At 52.3% G+C, this 20,733-nt stretch overlaps 1 protein-coding gene across 3 annotated transcripts in view; it reads left to right on the top strand.

Moving 5' to 3' along the window:
- CHMP7 (charged multivesicular body protein 7) overlaps positions 1-20,733 on the top strand; it is a 31,453-nt gene that overhangs the window by 6,384 nt on the left and 4,336 nt on the right. For all 3 annotated transcript variants that reach the window (XM_061548308.1, XM_061548290.1, XM_061548299.1), the window contains exons 2-8: positions 1,356-2,001; positions 2,635-2,809; positions 3,045-3,224; positions 3,520-3,653; positions 8,274-8,322; positions 9,535-9,654; positions 10,932-11,033. In XM_061548308.1, the coding sequence (XP_061404292.1) occupies positions 1,502-2,001; positions 2,635-2,809; positions 3,045-3,224; positions 3,520-3,653; positions 8,274-8,322; positions 9,535-9,654; positions 10,932-11,033 (1,260 nt within the window). In that variant the 5' untranslated portion in view covers positions 1,356-1,501. The remainder of the gene's footprint in view (positions 1-1,355; positions 2,002-2,634; positions 2,810-3,044; positions 3,225-3,519; positions 3,654-8,273; positions 8,323-9,534; positions 9,655-10,931; positions 11,034-20,733) is intronic.

Genomic DNA, 20,733 nt, shown 5'->3' with positions numbered 1-20,733 from the left:
ATGTAGGTGGTGGTGGTGATGTAGGTGGTGGTGATGATGTAGGTGGTGGTGATGTAAGTGGTGGTGATGTAAGTGGTGGTGATGTAGGTGGTGGTGATGTAAGTGGTGGTGATGTAGGTGGTGGTGATGTAAGTGGTGGTGGTGATGTAGGTGGTGGTGGTGATGTAGGTGGTGGTGATGTAGGTGGTGGTGATGTAAGTGGTGGTGATGTAAGAGGTGGTGGTGATGTAGGTGGTGGTGATGTATGTGGTGGTGATGTAAGTGGTGGTGATGTAGGTGGTGATGATGATGTAGGTGGTGGTGATGTAGGTGGTGGTGATGTAAGTGGTGGTGATGTAGGTGGTGGTGATGTAAGTGGTGGTGGTGATGGTGGTGGTGAAGTAGGTGGTGGTGGTGAAGTAGGTGGTGGTGGTGATGTAGGTGGTGGTGATGTAAGTGGTGGTGATGTAGGTGGTGATGATGTAGGTGGTGGTGATGTAGGTGGTGGTGATGTAGGTGGTGGTGATGTAAGTGGTGGTGGTGATGTAAGTGGTGGTGGTGATGTAGGTGGTGGTGATGTAGGTGGTGATGTAGGTGGTGGTGAGATTGAGGTAGGTGATGGTGATGTAGATGCTGGTGATGCTGTAGGTGGTGATGGTGGTAATGGAGTGATGTGGTACAAGAGGATGTGAAGCCGAGTGGACTTGCCGAAGACTGGTACCAGCGGTGTCAAGATCGGCCTCTGTGGAGGAGGCTCGTGAAGGACGCTACTGGGCAGTTGGAGGCAGTCGCCCTCCAACAACAACGGAGGGTGGAGGAGCGACGCTCACAATGAGCGGAGCGCCGGGTGGCTCGAATTTGGTTGGCACAGTAGTGGGTACAGCTGGTGCATCGGCCACTCATCTGTCAGTCAACCCATGGCACCTGCTGAATCTGTCCCGTGACCTCCTGTTGGCAACCTTCGACACTTCACCTGGCCTCAAAGTGCATGTAGCCTGGCACGGGCGCCGTAGTGACGTCACCGTATTGGTGATGAGGCGATGATTCACGTCATGGTGACGATGGTGGTGATGTAAATGAGGGTGATGTAAGTGATGGTGGTGATGATGTAGATGATGGTGGTGATAAAGTGATGATGATGATGATGATAAGATGATGGTGGTGATATAGTTGGTGATGGTGTTGATTTTGCTGTTAATATAAGTGATGTGGTTGGTGATGTCGGATTTTGCTGTTAATGTAAGTGATGTGGTTGGTGATGTCGGTGGAGGTGATGTATGTGCTGATGATGTTGGTATCATTGCTGATGTTGCAGGTATATTAGTGTTGTGATGTTGCTAGTGATGTTAATTTCTGTGATGTGCGTGGTGATGTAGGTGATGCCGGAGGTGATGACATCAGCGCACAACTGCAGACTCCAGATCCCACATAGCGTCTCCTGCGGATAGAGTGTCTGGTTCAGAACAATTCACCCGATCTACACAGATCATCTGTTCTGGACAGAACATCCCTTCTGGACCGAATGATCGGTCCGGATAAAATGTACGATCCAGCTGGCTCACCGGTTCGCTCACCGGTCCGCTCACCACCAAACTCACCGATCAGCTCACCAGCCTGCCACACGGCTGGCTCACCCGTCCACTCGGCTGGCTCACCCGTCCACTCGGCTGGCTCACCTGTCCACTCGGCTCGCATCGTAGTAAGCTCCCCAGCCAAACCACCAGCAGTCCACTCGCCAGTCGGCCTGCCGGTGAGCTCGCCGGCTCGCGAAAGTGATGAGGAGGCGGCGGTGGCGCCGTGGCCGGACGAGGAGCGGCGCCGAGTGCTGTTTGCGGCGTTCAAGGCGGCGCGCGCCGTGAACCCGGCCGACTGGGACGGGCGGCTGAGATTCTGGCGCGAGCGCATGGTGGGCGAGGCGCGGGCGAGCGGCGACGCGGCGCTGTCGCTGGCACGGCTGCAGCACCGCTACGCCGACCCGCGGCCGCCCCTCGGCCTCGCCACCGTGCTGCGCGAGATGATGCGGTGAGCGGCCGGAAAGCGGCGGCGGCGACGGCGGCGAGATGTGGTGGTGGTGGGGATGGTGATGGTGGTGACAGGTGGTGGTGGGGATAGTGATGATGGTGGAGGTTTTGAAGGTGGTGGTGTAGGTATACACCCTATGTGTGTTGTGTGTGAGCTGTACACACTATACGTGTTGTGTGTGTATGTGCGCTGTACACACTCTGCGTGTTGTGTGTAGTGTATATGTGGTGTAATCATGCAGTCTGTTCCCAAGGACAATGACCTCTCTTGCATTTGGAGCCGGTAATCGTTCGGCACCTTACACGTTCCTTATCATTGGTTCCTGTGAGTTCGCGTGTAATCACAAGGTCGTTAGGTTTGGTTCCTGTGAGTTTGCGTGTGGCTTAGCAGGACTGGCATTTGAACAACACAGAGATCACATCACGGCCAGTGGGCTGCTATACATTTCCACGTGATATTCCATTTCTTTTGGGCAATCATTTGCAGGCAGGTCGCTTCTGAAAAAGAGCTACGTAGCTCAGTGGGCCTTACCTGGTAAAATAAAAGTTTAGTTCACTCTGCGTTATGTGGGCTGTATAACTACTATTTGTGGTGTGTGTGGTGTACACACTATGTGGCGTGTGCGGTGTGCAGGGAGGGGGCACTGGTACGTGAGTCGGAGATGGGGGGGGGCACGGGGCATGGCTGGTTGTGGGGGGCTGGGCGCCTGGCCCTCACTCCGCTGAGGTGGGCGCGCGACTCGTTGCTCGGCGGTCGCGGTGACGTGATCGCTCCCGACGAGTGCCTCATTCTGCCCAGCGTCGTCGAGGTAACTGTCGTGATAACATCGGTGCATTTGCAGTGTGATGTCATGCATCACGATGTGTGTTACCAGGTGTGGTGTTGAGTCTGGTTGTTCTGGTTGTGAGTGTGGTGGTATTATGACGAGTGTGTTTGAGCGCAGTTTAGTGGTTGTGAGTGGTTGTGTTATGACGAGCGTGGTTGTGAGTTTGGTTGCGAGGGTGGTTGTGTTATCACGAGGGTGGCTGTGCGCGTGGTTGCAGGAGGCGGCGAGTGCGGTGCTGGCTTGGCGGGCTGGCCGGCCCCACGCTGCTGCGGTCGCTGTGAGGTTGAGCGCCGTGGTTGAGGCGGCCGTCTGGCCAAATGAGGCGACGCTGTGCATGGCTCTCCGAGTCCTGCAGCAACGGCAGCAGCTCACCACACTCACCATTGACGGCGTGGAGGTCAGGAACTCCTCACCACACAGCTCCCCACGCAGCTCCCCACACAGCTCACAGACAGCTCACCATAGTAACCACGCACTTTGTACATTCACTACTTATTACACTCGCCACTCAATCAGCACGGTCACCATCTACCATATAGAGGCGAGCAAAGCCTCATCACTTCACCTGGAGAGTTACAGGTGTGGTGGCTGTTGTGGCGGTCGTGATTGATGTGGTTGTGATTGTTGTGCTCGTTTAAGCGTGTGCGTTCGTGATGGTTGCAGTTGTTGTGGTTGTTGTGGCTGTGGTATAGGTAGTGAAGTTTGCGGCGCCAGGCGCGGTGCACGCACCACCGCTGTCTCCTGTGGACGTCGGCGTCATGAAGCTGGAGATGGCGCAGGGGCTGCTGGGAGCGCGGGCTCACGCTCAGAGACAGAGAGCGCACACGTGAGTACAACAACAACAACAACCGCCATTCGCCACTAGGTGGCGGTGACGTCACCATGACGCTTGTGCCAGGCTATGTGCACGTTGAGGTAGGAGGTCACGGGGCAGACCCAGGTGCCACGGGTCGACTGACTGAGATGACTGGCTAATCCACCACCTGTGCCCCCTACTGTTCAACTTGCTGTGCTTTAGCCACCCGGCGCTCTGCTTGTTGGTGTCAGCATCGCTCCTCCCCCCTCCGTTGTTGTTGGAGGACGACTGCCTCAAACTACCCAGCAGCGTCCTTCACAAGCCTCCTCCACAGAGGCCGATCTTGACACCGCAGATACCAGCTCCAAATCCTCCTGTACCACATCACTCTCTCGCCCGTGCCGCACCCGTTTAGCCCCCTCTATCCGGCCGAACAAAAGCTGTTTAGGCTTGCTACATGACCCAGCCAATGCAGCCTTGCCTGCCGGAGGAGCTCACCGACGGGACTTTGTCCAGATCTTTCACGGATTTGTGATGTCCTCACACAATCCAGCTTGGTTAAACCCAGGATGGATCGTAGGCAGGCCAGCCTAAATGTTTCTAACCGGCGAAGATGTTCCATTAGGGGGGTCCATGTTTCGCAAGCGTAGAGAAGGGTGGGAATGAACTCCTCCTCTGAGTGAGCGGCAATTACCAGATCATGGGCATACATAATGTGGTTGACCAATAGGGAGCCATCCCTTGACCGCACCCAGGCATCGAGCAGCCTCCCATTGTAATTACTTCGGTACAGCCATCAAAGGCTTCACGAACTACGTGGTCGAAAAATATTTTAAATTATTTGTGAGCCAGAGGACATCCCTGTCGCACCCCAAGGTGAACAGGGAATGGCTCCGACTCCCGGCCACGTAGTTTTATCCGGGCCCGCTCACCATCATGAAGGTCCTTAATGATTGTGAGCAGAGGGTCAGGGACAGAAAGCACGAAGAATAACCCAGAGCCCAGGCTTACTGATGGTATCATAGGCCTTGACCAGGTCAATAAAGCAAAGATGTAGGTCTTGTTGGAATTACTTACACCTCTTCTGTAGCAGACGGACAGAAAATATGGCATCTGTGCAGGACCGCCCTTTCCTGAAACCACGTTGGGGCTCCGCAAGCCTTTCCTCAGCGTGCCTGGCAAGGCGATGTTGAATAATCCTTGCCAGGATCTTTCCCGGCACACTGAGGAGTGAGATGCCCCTGTAGTTGTAAGTCTGTGCGGTTCTCCTTCTTAAAGAGGGGACCACCAGGGCATCCTTCCAATCCTGCGGAACCCGTCCAGTGGTCCAGACTGTTGTTATGATGTCTTGTAGGGCAGTCTGTGCACAAACGCCACCTTCTCTCAGCATTTCGCTTGGCAGATCATCTCTGCCCAGTGCCTTTCCTCGTCTCAGACTCTGGATCGCCTTTAGTATTTCCTGAACAGATGGCACCTCAGCCAGCCACTCACAGGGGTTGACTTCTTCCATATTTGAGACACCGCAGCCTCAGCAGGGTTAGCCCCACTTTGTCTCATGATGTTTTCCATGCCGAGGGATTTCTCCTCCCCCAGGACTTCACAGAAATGCTCAGCAAATCTGGGGGTCGGAGATTGGATAATCGTTTTTTCCCCTAATGATGGTAATAGGTGTGGTGCTGCAGGTTACTTTTTTGCTGGAGTTAAATAGTGATTTGTGATCGCGGGCCATTGAGGCAGACTCCATCTCTTATGCAACACGTGACCACCACCCATCCTTGCAGCACCTCAAAGCTCTTCGAACCTCCGAGCGAAGGTTGCAGTAAGCCTCCTCATTCTGACGTGGGATGCTGTAGACGATGAGAGTGGGCCTGTCGCTTTTTCTCAGCCAGCCTGAACACCTCCTCTGTCAGCCAGGGTCTCTGGGGAGTTCTGGACCGTGTACTCAAAGCAGCCATTGCAGCTGCATGAGCCACAGTCCTAAACCTTGCCCATTTCCCCGATGATTAAATTCTCGCTTGCAACTTTCATCAGCTAGCTGAGACCAGGCGACCTTGGGTTTGAATGGGGTCCTGGGTTTACACCCACCACCGGAGTGGAAGAATGGCAGGCGCATCTTACAGATGACAAGTCGATGGTCAGTGAGCAGATCAGCTCCACGGTAGGTCCTGGTGTCAAGGACATGGGCCCGCATCCGCTGTTCCGTCACTGCGTAGTCCAGCAGATGTTCTTGTTTAGACCCGGCATGCATCCATGATGTTGTGTGGATGCGCCGATGCCGGAACAGCGTGTTGGTAATTACAAGCCCATAGGCTGCACAAAAATCTAGCAGCCTCCTACTGTTGTTATTGAGGTGATCTGGCCCATGCCTTCCAATCACTCCAGACCAGATGCCAGCATCATGACCAACTCGGGCATTGAAGTCGCCCAACAGGATGACTCTATCCCGAGGGGCCACTTTAGCTAGCACCTGTGACAGGAGGTCATAGAAGCCATCTGACTCATCGGCCTTGCCTGCATCCCTCCACGGATGTTCGTCTTCAGTGGGGGCATAAGTAACCACTACCACCACTCCTCGCCTCCGGTTGATGGGAAGGCGAGCCCAAAGTAGTTTGGGGCTTACCGCTTCCGACACCTCACCACCACGCTCCCACACCGCCACGCCCCCTTCGTTCTTTTGTTCAGAAGCAGAGCCACTCCCTGTTTTTTTGTAGTCTCCTGCCCCGAGTAGAGGACTGTCCACCCCTCATGGTGACAGGAGCCAGAGCTGGTCCACCGGACCTCCTGAATACCACAGAGATCCAGGCGGTACCGGTCCAGCTCCCGACAGAGGAGTTGCAGCCTCTCGTTCGAACATTCCACGTGGCCACCCTCAGTCGTTTTTAGTTGTTTCTGGAGGAGCCCCGAGGGTAAATATTCAATCTCCTGGCTCCGCCATGTGGGGTTTGGCCAGGAGACGTCATAGATGCCTGTGGAGGGGTTACCAGTCCCCCGCACCTGTCCAGAGCTCCCATTTGGCCGCTATGGTGGTTACAAACGCCATGAAGGGAATGGTCAATCTAAATTGGCCCTCTCCCTATGGCACTGTCCACCAAAGCGTTTCCGTCCGGCACCACGAGGAGGTAGGGGGTTGTTTTTGCCGAGTACACACACGTGTACAAGTACAAAGACAAAGATCACAGCACATGTCGGGGTGGGCAGCCAACATCACGCCTGACCTCCTTTGTCTCCCTAGTGGCAATGTTTACAAATCGCACCAGGTACTCATTTGAGGCTGAGTCGACCTAGGGGAAGCCCAGGACTGGTTCAGATAATCATCACTGTTGTTAGCCATGAGGATGAATCGAACCTAGGTCGGCAGGTTCGTAGCGAAGCACGCAAACCGCTACACTATCGCTGCCCACACACACGTGTGTACATACACAAATGTGCTTGCACACGTGTGTATGCTCGTGCACACGTGTGTATGCTCGTACACACGTGCGTACACACGTGCATACATGCACACACACGTACACACACGTACACACAACAAAAACAAGCGCCATTCATCACTAAGTGGCGGTGAAGTCGCTACGATGCTTGTTCGAGGCTATGTGCACTTTAAGGCCCCATGAAGTGTCGAACGCCCGCTGGCAGAAGGTCACGGGACAGACCCAGGTGCCATGGGTTGATTGACTGAGATGACTAGCCAATGCACCACCTGTGCTCCCTACTATTCCAACTTGCTGTGTTTTATCTGCCCAGCATTCTGCTCATTGTCATGAGCGATGCTCCTCTGCCCTCCGTTGTTGCTGAAAGGCGACTGCCTCCAACTGCCTTGTAGCGTCCTTCACCTTGCCTGACTTGTGCAGCTCACTGACGGGACTGTCGAAATCTTTCAAGGATTTGTAGATCCTTAGACAATCTAGTCTGGTTAAACCCAGGATGGATTGTACACAAGCCAGCCTGAATGTTTCAAACCAGTGTAGATGTCCCTTTTAAAGGGGTACATTTTTTGCAAGCATAGCGAAGGGAGGGTATAGCTGTGGCCGAAAATACTCGGAGCTTCGTATGGTGTGACAGTATTACACAGCTGATGAAAAGATAAGGCTGATCGTCTGATTTGGAGACCTGCAGCCAAACCAGAACTAGGTAAGAAAACTTCACTCTTTCCACAACTGCCCCATCACGCATGGGGAGTTGAGAAGATGGAGAATATGATGACATAAAATACCCAGGCTGGTGCTTAGTTTTGTTTAGCACGCTTCAAGTTCAGCAGTAGTCTACAACTCCTCTGATTGAGCAGCAATTACCAGATCATTGGCATACATAACATGGTTGCCCAATAGTGAGCTATCTCCTGACCACACCTGGGCATCGATCATTGCATCTGCTGTACCAGATAGAAATGCCTCTGGTACATCCATAGAAGGCTTCATGAACTACGTGGTCGAAAAATACGTTAAATAGTGTAGGAGCCATAGGACATCCTTGTCGCACCCCAAGGTGAACAGGGAATGGCTCGACTCCCAGGCACGCGCACACACACACACCACACACACTGTATGTGCACACATACACACGGAGCAAAGGTTATCGTGGTTTAGTAATTGTTTTGGTGGTTGTTGTGGTTGTTGTGGTGGCTGTGGTTGAGTCGCTGTTTCTCCACAGGCTGAAGGAGGATGCTAGGACCCACGTGCGGGAGGGAAGCAAGCGCCAGGTACATTCACTCACTGTCATTCGCTCCGTCATTTATTCACTTTCATTCATTCAGCATCCTTTAAAAAAATACAAAGAAAAATCCTATGTAACCTTGTGCCGGAGGCTCCAGGAAGAACGGCACCTCAGACATCTAGCTGAACCCCATTTGACGGAGCCAGAAATGATAGGAAATGATTGGCCGTGTGGAATGTTCGAAGGCTAACTTTGAAGGAGAGGAGAGGCTGCAATTCGTTTGTACCTGAGCAGTGTGCTGGTGACATACTCCGGTTTGGCAGTGGAGGTCTCATTCTGAATAATTTGAGCGGCATAATTTTTTCAACAGCTGTATGACAGTGTGTGGAAGCTACTTGGTCTATCACACCATACGGAGCTCCAGGAGTTTCTCGGCCACAGTTATGACCTCCCTTCTCTATACTTGGAGCCCTTTTAAAGGAACATTTGCACTGGTTTGAAAATTGCTAGCCTGACTACGATCTATCCTGGGTTTAACCAAGCTGGATTGTGTGAAGAGCTCACAAATCCTTGAAAGATCTGGACAAAGTCCCATCGGTGATCTCCTCTGGCAGGCAAGGCTACATTGGCTGGGTCATGTAGCCCACATGCCCAGCCACCGCATGCCTAAACAGCTTTTGTTTGGCCGGATAGAGGGGGTTAAACGGGCGCAGGACGGGCTTGATAAGAGATGGAATGATGTGGTACAGGAGGACGTGGAGCTTTGTAGACATGCCAATGACTGGTACCATTGGTGTCAAGATTGGCCTCTGTGGAGGAGGCTCGTGAAGAACGCTACTGGGCAGTTGGAGGCAGTCGCCCTCCAGCAACAACGGAGGGCAGAGGAGCGACGCTCACAACAACGAGCGGAGCGCGGGGTGGCTAAAGCACAGCAAGTTGGCACGGTAGTGGGCACAGGTGGTGCATCGACCAGTCACCTCAGTCAGTCGACCCGCGGCACCTGGGTTTGCCCCGTGACCTCTTGCCAGCGGGCGTTCCACACTTCATGTGGCCTCAACGTGCACATAGTCTGGCACAATCGCCTTAGGTGACGTCACCGCCACTTAGTGGTGAATGGTGGTTGTTGTTGTTGTCGTGTAGTACCTGGTGCGGCGTGTAAACATCGCCACTCGCGTGACTAAGGCGGCCGAGCGTGGTGCTGGCTACCCAGCCCCTTGCGTGCCGTGCCGGCGTTCATAGGATCTTTGTCTGTGTGTAGGCACTGCGTTGCCTCCGTGCGTGTAAGCGCGTGCAGCAGCAGCTCGATCGCCTGGAGCAGCAGCAGGAGTCGCTGGAGCATCTCCTGGAGAGCGTGCACGCGGCACACACCGACGCCATGGTACATGGTACACTATACATGCACCTAGCCTGGCACAAGCACTTGGGCAAATACGGTTGATGTTAAATGTACAACGACGACAACCGCCATCTGCCACTAAGTGGCGGTGACATCACCACGGCGCTTGTGCAAGGCTATGTGCACGTTAAGACCGCGTGAAGTGTCGAACACCTGCTGACAGGAGGTCACGGGACAGACCCAGGTGCCATGAGTCAACTGACTGAGATGTTGAATGTACACCACACATACACCACACACGCACTTGCAACACACACAACACAAAGATCCCCCTTATAGCCTTAACAAACTGTTGGGGCAAGTGCTGTTAGTAAGCACTTATGAAGGCCGGGACAGCACATGAGGGGGTGGGTGGCCAGCACCACGCCCGCCCGCCTTTGTCTCTTTAACAGAAAGGAGGTCCAGGACCGGTTCAGATAATCGTCACTGGCTATGGCCATGAGCGGGAATCGAACTCGGGTCACCGGGTTCATAGTGCAGCGTGCTAACTGCTATACTACTGTTCTCCACACACACCACACACACGTGTAATGACCGAGGCAACAGACCACTTACCAGACCCAAGCGTATGCGCGAACAGAGAGTCAGGAAATAAACCAAGGCCTCCGATTGGTGCAGGGCGGTCTCAAAAATGATTGGTCAGGAGACGAGATTCAAAGAGATTAGAGGGGAGATTCAAATGTAAAAGGCGGGAAGCGAAGGTTGACTGTAGAGGCGACAGTTGACAACCGTTGGAGGAAGATGAGGGGCGTAGGGTGAGCAAAGTTTCCAGAGAGGGGGTTTAGGAATTATAAAAGTGGGGGACGGCGTAAGGGGAGGAGACGTTCGGAGAGAGGACGAAATTTAAGCATCACGAACGAGCCCGGGCCTAGAGATAGGGTTGTGTCCAAATAAAGGCTCCTAGTAAGGCACAATGTGTGTCGGGGTCTTTACACATGCAACAAAACACACATGCAACACTAACACACGCCATACACCGTATACACACCACCACAACAACTTGTATATTCATGCAAGTCCGTGTCTCCATTTTCCCCCATGTGTCCCCATGTCTCACCGTATGGACCCGTATCTTTGTACGTCCCCATGTATCTCCGTGCCTCCCCATGTCCGCGTGTCTCCCTGCGTCTCCCTGTGTGTCGTGCATTCCTGTGTATCTCAATATCTCCCCGTTTCCGTGCATATCTCCATGTCTCCCCCTGCATCCTCGTGCGTCCGCGTGTCTGCTTCTGTTTCTCCGTGTGTCCCCGTGTCTCTAGGTGATCCAGGCTTTTCAGGCCGGCAAGGCTGCTCTGCACAAAGTGTTACAGTCGGGCCCTGACACAGATGCGGTGGACGCCCTAATGGACGAGATCCAGCAGGCAAGGACCCTCCCTCATTCACTCACCCACTCACCCACTTTGCCCACTCACTCACCCGGTTGCTCGATCACTGGCACACTCACCCACTCACCAAATCACCTGCTCACTCACTCACTTACTCACCCACAGATATAATCAGAATATTTTTTTACTAGCGGGAAGTACCCGGCGTTGCCCAGGCAAAAAAGACACACACACATTGACTTACACACAGACATCGACCCACACACATACAAACATCGACTTACACACACATGGACTCACACAAGGACTTAGACACAATAATAATTTGATTAATATTCACCAAGTAAATTTAGAAATATTAGTTGTGTGCACACACACATGATTAGCGTAATATTTGCAAGGTGATTATTTAAATAAAATGTTTCTATCAACGTGAGTTTAGCAAAAGAAGCAGGAAAAAAGTACTTAACATAGCCGTTGTGAGGCCTAGTCCCGTGCAGAGCTCCCGGCCTCGCCTAGATTGCCCAGCCGGCCGAGGTGGCACCTTGGCAGGCTGGGGCTGGGCTGCTACCCCTCACCCCCCCCAGCCATGATCCCCCCGCCCACTGTGCAGTAATATGTACGACCTAAAGTGCTAACATCTACCGACCGTATAGTAATAACTGCACGCATCAGGGTGGGGGAGGGGAGAAGAGGACATCACACTGTGGAAGAATTTACCGGAGCGTTTGGTGTATTTTTAGCATTTTTTATGCGAAAGAAAATGTCCCCCTCACCCCCACTGAACGTGTGTCACTTGGTAGGGGCCGTCCCCCCCACCGAAGGCGTGTGAGTTGGTATGGTCTAGTGCGCAGAATAAATGAATAAATAACAATAAATCGCACAAAATCACTCATTCAACTAATTCAAAGTTGAGGGCTGGGAAAAAGGAATAGCGCTTGCTCACCGCGGGGCTTACGACATGGTACCTAGCTATTTTTAAATCCTTTATATTAAGTTCGCGTGCTTGCTTGCTTAGGACCGTGCAAATCTTTCGGTCGTTTTTTAACCCACTTCCCGTGATCCAATCGAGCTGACATTTTCCACACAGACTCGTTGTGCCAGACAATTATTGTTCGTGAAAAAAAATTCCCAAAATTTTGCACTTTTTAGGCAAAAAAAAATATTTTACATATATTCAAATAGAACGCATTCATGGCTTTGGCTGAACGTCAGAGTGTAAGAGCCCAGAGCGTAACCCCTCCACAGGCCGTGGTGGAGTAGCGCAGTTGGTAGCGCCCTCGCTTCCCATGCCAAAGGTCGCGGGATCGATCCCCGCGTCCTCCACAGGCGAATATATTTTTAAATCCTTTATATTAAGTTCGCTTGCTTGCTAAGGACCGTGCAAATCTTTCGCTCGTTTTTTAACCCACTTCCCGTGATCCAATCGAGCTGACATTTTCCACACAGACTCGTTGTGTGTGACAATTAATTTTCGTGAAATTTTTTTTCCAAAATTTTACACTATTTAGGGAAAACAAATTAAATATTTAATTACCAATTGCTTAATACTGGCAGACAATCATCTGACCCATAGATTGCAGCCATCTCAAGCCAGAGGACGAGATAACTCTAGCCGCCACGCATATAAAGGATTTAGAGTGAAAACTTTGTTTTTACGGGTTTACTTGTTTATTTAAAATGTAAACCCCACCGTTTGAGAGCCAAATCCTTCGCAAGCGTGCGAACACACAGACAGACAGACAGACGAAAAATGACATTTATATATAAGACTAGCGGGAAGTACCCGGAGTTGCCCTAGCGAAAGAGACACACACATCGACTTGCACACACAGACATTGATCCACACACACATCGACTCACACACACACACATCGACTTACGCAGCAATCCCCGATGATGCCACAGCTAGAGCAATTTTCTCCCTCTGGCGAACCTTAGCGAGGAGCAGGTTGAGAACAAAGGACTTCCCAGTACGTGGAGGTTTGCATTTTCTCTCAATGTCTTCCAAGATTTTCGTGTAGGCTTCTCTTTGTGCATCCATCAGCTTTGGTTCATTTTTCTCAATACATTTAAGAAGCTCTAAACCATCATAGGATATTTCACGTAGGATCTCTTGAGCAAGGGGATGCATGTTGTCCCTGTAGGGTGTTGGTAGTCCCATAGATGTGCGAGGTCTTTTCCACCAATGGAGTGCAGTTTCTCCTCAAGGAGGGTGAGAGGGCCTGTTTGAAGATGACATCAGAAAAGTTGACGTGGAGGTTTGCATTTTCTCGTTAAGCTCTGTGGAGGATGTTCTCACTCATGCCCTCTTTGTATTTTTGCCAGAGTCCCATGGGGTTAGATGGGCTGCAAACTTGAAGATGTATGCAGAAGAGCAATCTCAGTTGGGAAGGGGACTGACTAACAGAAGCTTCTGTCATAGCTTTATCAAGATGCTGATCATCCTCAAGAATTCCACGAAGATTGCAAGCTTCCCTGTATGTTTGATAGACAACTCCTTCCACTGTTTTGAGGTCTTGGAAAGACTTGGGCCATTTGACAACATGGAGAAGCATTCGGAGAAAGTAGCACTCCTGATTGTTGGGATGAACTGTGTAGACTCTTCGTAAGGCATCAGATTCACCGTAAGAAGCATGTTGCTTCCATTTTTTTTAGCACTCGATGTATAGTAGGAGGGAACTTCATGGTTGAGCAGGTTGGCAGCAAATGGGTCACTTTGGCACAACACAAAGAACGCCATCAGGGTGATATCTTGTTGAGCCAGCGCCTGTTGGTGGGCATTTCCTTCGGTGAAGTAGATGCGTTGACCATTTTCAAGGTGAACTGCCAAAAGGATGAGTGTGGGGGAACGCTCATGGATGGGGAAGCGAAGAATTCTCCAAATGGCCTCATTGCTGCTGATGTATCTTCCTTGGGCAACATGTTGAACCTCATCCACACTTTGCCGCATTGTTTTGTAAGGCAAAGACAGCTATATCAGAACCTTTGTTGATGTATTGGCAAACATATTTGATGGCTTTCACGGAATTGCAGAATTGCACATTAAAGTGGGCCTCGAAGATCTTGCACAGAAGAGGGCAGTAGGGAACGATCCACCGGTTGTCAACCATAATTTGAGAGTTAGCGGCAGGTCTGAGCGCTGTTTCAAATCCACCATGCTCAGTATTTCTGTGACGATATAGTGGATAGCCATCATGGGCCGACTGAGTGTCTTTCAAGAAGTTTTGTGGATACTTCTTGGTACACCTGCGGTCTTGCATACATGGCGAATTTGTATTGAACTGCCCATATGGGCCATGGACCATTTGGTTGCAGACGACATAAAAAAGGGCAGTGTCTTGATGGGGGTCAGGTAGCGCAGCACTGATAAATGTGTCAATGTGACTTGCATGAATTTTTTTGTACATTATAGAGCAGTAGTACGCACACTTAAGTTAATAAGCAGGCTACAGTCTAGATTATAGACTGGCAGTGCGCTGACTCAATGACATAAGCATTGCTACAGTCGACATAATAAGCTGGCAATACGATCAGCAGCTTAAAAAGCAGAATACAGTCTACATGAAAGACTGCCAGTACACTGAGCGAGGTAAAGAGATTAGCACAGTTAGCTATGTACAGTGGGAACGAAGTTCAACATACATACTACCACTCCCCCCACACACACACGCATATACTCACTCTCTCACACACTCACAAACACACGAAACATACTCTTTGGTTCTTTTGGTAAAGTCACGTATAAAGATAAAATAATAAATTAAATAATAGCATACGACGTTTCGATTGCAACACAAGCAATCATCATCAGGTATAATTGAAATAGCAACAAAAATCTAACCAGAAAACTATAGACAGACATATAAGCAGACAGATATCACCAAGATACATAGAGAGAGAGTAACACAGGCACAGAGAGGGAAATCGTCTCTGTGGCGAGGCCTTTAAATAGACAGAGGGGGGGGGCGGGGGCGGGGGCGGAGAGAGGCAGGGGTTAGAGAAAAAATTTAACACAAAACATATCCGTACACTTTAGTGCTCTCACTCAGACCACCCTGATTAACACACTGGTGGGTGTATAAACTGTACAAATACCATGCGCCGCCTGCTTCACAGTGAACGTTAAAGATCCCCTGACGTCATTCACAAGAGTATGCTGTTGTGTGCTGGAGTCACGGTCAAAATGTTCTAAATTCGAAAAGTTACTGCACAAATCGCGCAATTGGGATCACATGCGGTCGCGAGCATCGCGCCTTCCTAGCAGCATAATGCCAGGTGCTGAGTCACCTTGTGCCACACAGGGCCAGCTGACACTTGGGGTACAAGTGTGTTGATGGGATGCAAGTCGCTCATTGCAGGAGGGCGGTTCCATAACAAACAACTCACGAGCGTGATTATCTTGTGTGTGTGCGTACGTGTGTGTGCGTACGTGTGTGTGCGTACGTGTGTGTGCGTACGTGTGTGTGTAAACATGTGTGTGTACATGTTCAGGAGGTCCGGTGGACCGGTTCTGGCTCCTGCCACCATGAGGGGTGGACAGTCCTCTACTCGGGGCAGGAGACTGCCAAACAACAGGGTGTGGCTCTTCTTCTGAACAAAAGAATGAAGGGGGCGTGGGAGCGTGGCAGTGAGGTGTGGGAAGCTGTAAGCCCCAGGATACTTTGGGCTCGCCTTCCCATCAACCAGAGGCGAGGAGTGGTGGTCGTGGCTACTTATGCCCCCACCGAAGACGAACATCCGTGGAGGGATGCAGGCAAAGCCGATGAGTCAGACGCTTTCTATGACCTCCTGTCACAGGTGCTGGCTAAAGTGGCCACTCGGGACAGAGTCATCTTGTTGGGTGACTTCAATGCCCGAGTTGGTCATGATGCTGGCACCTGGTCTGGAGTGATTGGAAGGCATGGGCCAGATCAGCTCAATAATAACGGTAGGAGGCTGCTAGATTTTTGTGCAGCCCATGGGCTTGTAATTACCAACACGCTCTTTCGGCATCGGAGCATCCACACAACATCATGGATACATGCCGGGTCCAAGCAAGAACATCTGCTGGACTACATAGTGACGGACCAGCGGATGCGAGCCCATGTCCTTGACACCAGGACCTACCGTGGAGCTGATCTGCCCTCTGACCATCGACTAGTCATCTGTAAGATGCGCCTGCCTTTCTTCCACTCCGGTGGTGGGTGTACACCCAGGATCCCATTCCAACCAAAAGTGGCCTGGTCTCAGCTGATGAAAGTTGCAAGCGAGAATTTCATCATCGCTTGCAGCTGGGGTTGGCATCGTCCCCCACTCCACCTGATGTCGAGGGTAAATGGGCGAGGTTTAAGACTGTGACTCGTGCAGCTGCAATGGCTGCTTTGGGTACGCGGTCCAGACCTCCCCAGAAACCCTGGCTGACAGAGGAGGTGTTCAGGTTAATTGAGAAAAAGCGACAGGCCCACTCTCATCGCCTACAGCATCCCACGTCAGAGAATGAGAAGGTTTACCGCAGCCTTCGCTCGGAAGTTCGGAGAGCCGTAAGGCGCTGTAAGGATGGGTGGTGGTCGCGGGTTGCTGAGGAGATGGAGTCTGCCTCAGTGGCCCGTGATCACACATCACTATTTAACTCCATCAAAAAAATAACCTGCAGCGCCACACCTATTACCATCATTAGAGGAAAAAACGGTGATCCAATCTCCGACCCCCAGGAACAGGTTTGCAGATTTGCTGAGCATTTCTGTGAGGTCCTGGGGGAGGGAAATTCTCTCAGCCAGGAAAACATCATGGCACAAAGTGGTGATAACCCTGCTGAGGCTGCGGTGCCTCAAATATTGGAAGAGGTCACCCCCTGTGAGTGGCTGGCTGAGGTGCCAGCTGTTGAGGAAGTACTGAGGGCGATCCGGAGTCTGAGACCAGGGAAGGCACCGGGCAGAGATGATCTCCCAAGCGAAATGCTGAGGGAGGGTGGCGTTTGTGCACAGACTGCCCTATATGACATCATAACAACAGTCTGGACCACTGGACGGGTTCCGCAGGACTGGAAGGATGCCCTGGTGGTCCCCCTCTTTAAAAAGGGGGACCGCACCGACTGTAACAACTACAGGGGCATCTCACTCCTCAGTTTGCCGGGTAAGGTCCTGGCAAGGATTATTCAACATCGCCTTGCTAGGCACGCTGAGGAGAGGCTTGCGGAGCCCCAAAGCGGTTTCAGGAAAGGGCGGTCCTGCACAGATGCCATATTTTCTGTCCGTCTGCTACAGCAGAGGTGTAGGGAATTCCAACAAGACCTACATCTCTGCTTTATTGACCTGGTCAAGGCCTATGATACCATCAGTAGGACTGGGCTCTGGGTTGTTATTCGTGCTTTCGGAGTCCCTGACCCTCTGCTCACGATCATTAAGGACCTTCATGATGGTGAGCGGGCCCGGGTAAAACTACGTGGCCGGGAGTCGGAGCCTTTCCCTGTACACCTTCGGGTGCGACAGGGATGTCCTCTGGCTCCCACATTATTTAACATCTATTTTGACCGCGTAGTTCGTGAAGCCTTCAATAGCTGTACCGGGGGAATTTCCATTTGGTACAGATATAATGGGAGGCTGATCGATGCCCGGGTGCGATCAAGGGATGGCTCCCTATTGGTCAACCACGTTATGTATGCCGATGATTTGGTAATAGCTGCTCATTCAGAAGAGGAGTTGGAGACGCTGCTGCTGAGACTGGAGCGTGCCACTAAGAGGTGGGGCCTTACCATCAGCCCCACCAAACTAAGCACCTGCCTGGGTATTTTGTACCATCGGACACTCCACCCCCACAACTCCCAATTGGTGATGGGGCAGTTGTGGAGAGAGTGGAGAGTTTCCCATACCTGGGCAGTGTGCTTATGACCGGCTCCAGTTTATCAGCAGAGGTCTCACTCCGAATCAGTCGAGCGGCAATATCTTTTCATCGGTTGCGTAACGCTGTGTGGAAGCTACCTGGTCTGTCGCTCCGCACGAAGCTTCAGGTCTTCTCGGCCACGGTCATTCCCTCCCTTCTCTACGCTTGCGAAACGTGGACCCCCCTAGTGGAGCATCTTCGCCGGTTGGAAACATTTAGGCTGGCCTGCCTACGATCCATCCTGGGTTTAACCAGGCTGGATTGTGTGAGGAGCTCACAAATCCTTGAAAGATCTGGGCAAAGTCCCATCAGTGAGCTCCTCCGGCAGGCAAGGCTGCGTTGGCTAGGTCATGTAGCCCGCATGCCCAGCCACCGCATGCCTAAACAGCTTTTGTTCGGCCAGATCGAGGGGGCTAGACGGGCGCGGCACGGGCTAGAGAAGAGATGGAGTGATGTGGTACAGGAGGACGTGGAGCTGAGTGGACTTGCCGATGACTGGTACCAGCGGTGTCAAGATCGGCCTCAGTGGAGGAGGCTCGTGAAGGACGCTACTGGGCAGTTGGAGGCAGTCGCCCTCCAACAACAACGGAGGGCGGAGGAGCGACGCTCACAACAACGAGCGGAGCGCCGGGTGGCTAAAGCACAGCAACTTGGTACAGTTGGGGGCACAGGTGGTGCATCAGCCAGTCATCTCGGTCATCTCGGTCAGTCGACCCGTGGCACCTGCTGGGTCTGCCCCGTGACCTCCTGCCAGCGGGCGTTCGACACTTCACGTGGCCTCAAGGTGCACTTGGCCTGGCACAAGCATCGTGGTGACGTCACCGCCACTTAGTGGCGAATGGCGGTTGTTGTTGTTGTACATGTGTGTGTAAGTGCACGTGTCCGGCATAAACAGCCCCCTACCTCCTCGTGGTGCCGGACGGCAACGCTGTGGTGGGGAGTGCCATGGGGGGAGGGCCAATTTAGATTGGCCCTTTCCTTCATGGCGTTTGTAACCACCACAGCGACCAAATGGGGGCTTTGGACGGGTGCGAGGGGCTGGTAACCCCTCCACCTTCAATTAACTATCACTAAACTACGAGTTAAAAAATGTATTAAGCTTGTGCCGGAGGCTCCGGGGGGACAGGTGTCTATGACTTCTCCTGGCCAAACCTCATTTGGCGGAGCCAGGAGACTGTGCTCACCATCGGGGCTCCTCCAGAAACAACAAAAAGCCACTACGGATGGCCACGTGGAATGTTCGAATGCTCACTGAGGGGTGGACAGTCCTGTCCTCGGGGGAAGGAGACTGCCAAGCAACAGGGAGTGGCTCTTCTTCTGAACAAAAGAATGAAGGGGGCGTGGGAGCTTGGCGGTGAGGTGTGGGAAGCTGTAAGCCCCAGGCTACTTTGGGCTCGCCTTCCCATCAACCAGAGATGAGGAGTTGTGGTCGTGGTTACTTATGCCTCCACCGAAGACGAACATCCGTGGAGAGATGCAGGCAAGGCCAATGAGTCAGATGCCTTCTATGACCTGTCACAGGTGCTGGCTAAAGTGGCCCCTCGGGATAGAGCCATCTTGTTGGGTGACTTTATGCCCAAGTTGGTCATGATGCTAACACCTGGTCTGGAGTGATTGGAAGACATGGGCCAGATCAGCCCATGGGCTTGTAATTGCCAACACGCTGTTCCGGCATCGGCGCATCCACACAACATCATGGATGCATACCGAGTCCAAGCAAGAACATCTGCTGGACTACGTAGTGACGGAACAGCGGATGTGGACCCATGTCCTTGGCACCAGCACCTACCGTGGAGTTGATCTGCTCACTGACCATTGACTTGTCATCTATAAGATGCACCTGACCTTCTTCCACTCCGGTGGTGGGTGTACACCCAGGACCCCATTCAAACCCATAGTGGCATGGTCTCGGCTAGCTGATGAAAATTGGAAGTGAGAATTTAATCATCACTTGTGGCTGGGGTTGGTATCGTCCCCCACTCCTGATGTCGAGGGGAAATGGGCAAGGTTTAGGACTGTGGCTCATGCAGCTGCAATGGCTGCTTTGTATACATGGTCCAGACCTCCCCAGAGACCCTGGCTGACAGAGGAGGTGTTCAGGCTGGCTGAGAAAAAGCAACAGGCCCACTCTCATTGTCTACAGCATCCCACGTCAGAGAATGAGGAGGCTTACCGCAGCCTTCGCTCAGAGGTTCGAAGAGCCGTGAGGCGATGCAAGTACGGTTGGTGGTCGCGGGTTGCTGAGGAGATGGAGTTTGCCTCAATGGCCCGCGATCACAAATCGCTCTTTAACTCCATTAAAAAAGTAACCTGCAGCGCCACACCTATTACCATCATTAGGGGAAAGAATGGTGATCCAATCTCCGACCCCCAGGAACAGGTTTGCAGATTTCCTGAGAATTTCTGTGAGGTCCTGGGGGAGGGGAAATGCCTTGTCATGGAAAACATCGTGGGACAAAGTGGGGATGACCCTGCTGAGACTGTGGTGCCTCAAATATTGGAAGAAGTCACCCCCTGTGAGTGGCTGGCTGAGGTGCCATCTGTTGAGTAAGTACTAAAGGTGATCCAGAGTCTGAGACCAGGAAAGGCTTCGGGCAGAGATGATCTCCCAAGCGAAATGCTGAGGGACGGTGGTGTTTGTGCACAGAAGCTTGGTGAGGGCGGAGCTCGGCTAGGACCCGGAAATCCGCTTGTAAGTGTAAATGTAAGCTCGGCAAGGGCCCGATGACTGGTACCAGCGGTGTCAAGATCGGCCTCTGTGGAGGAGGCTCGTGAAGGACGCTGCTTGGCTGTTGGAGGCAGTTGCCCTCCAACAACAACAGAGGGCGGAGGAGCGATGCTGACACCAACGAGCGGAGCGCCGGGTGGCTAAAGC

Source organism: Lethenteron reissneri, chromosome 2 (genome assembly GCF_015708825.2).
Source record: "Lethenteron reissneri isolate LAM-NWPU_2019-01 chromosome 2, ASM1570882v1, whole genome shotgun sequence".
NCBI classification, from domain to species: Eukaryota; Metazoa; Chordata; class Hyperoartia; order Petromyzontiformes; family Petromyzontidae; genus Lethenteron; species Lethenteron reissneri.
Note: the sequence above shows the minus strand (reverse complement) of the source record. Positions and strands in the feature narration are given on the sequence as shown.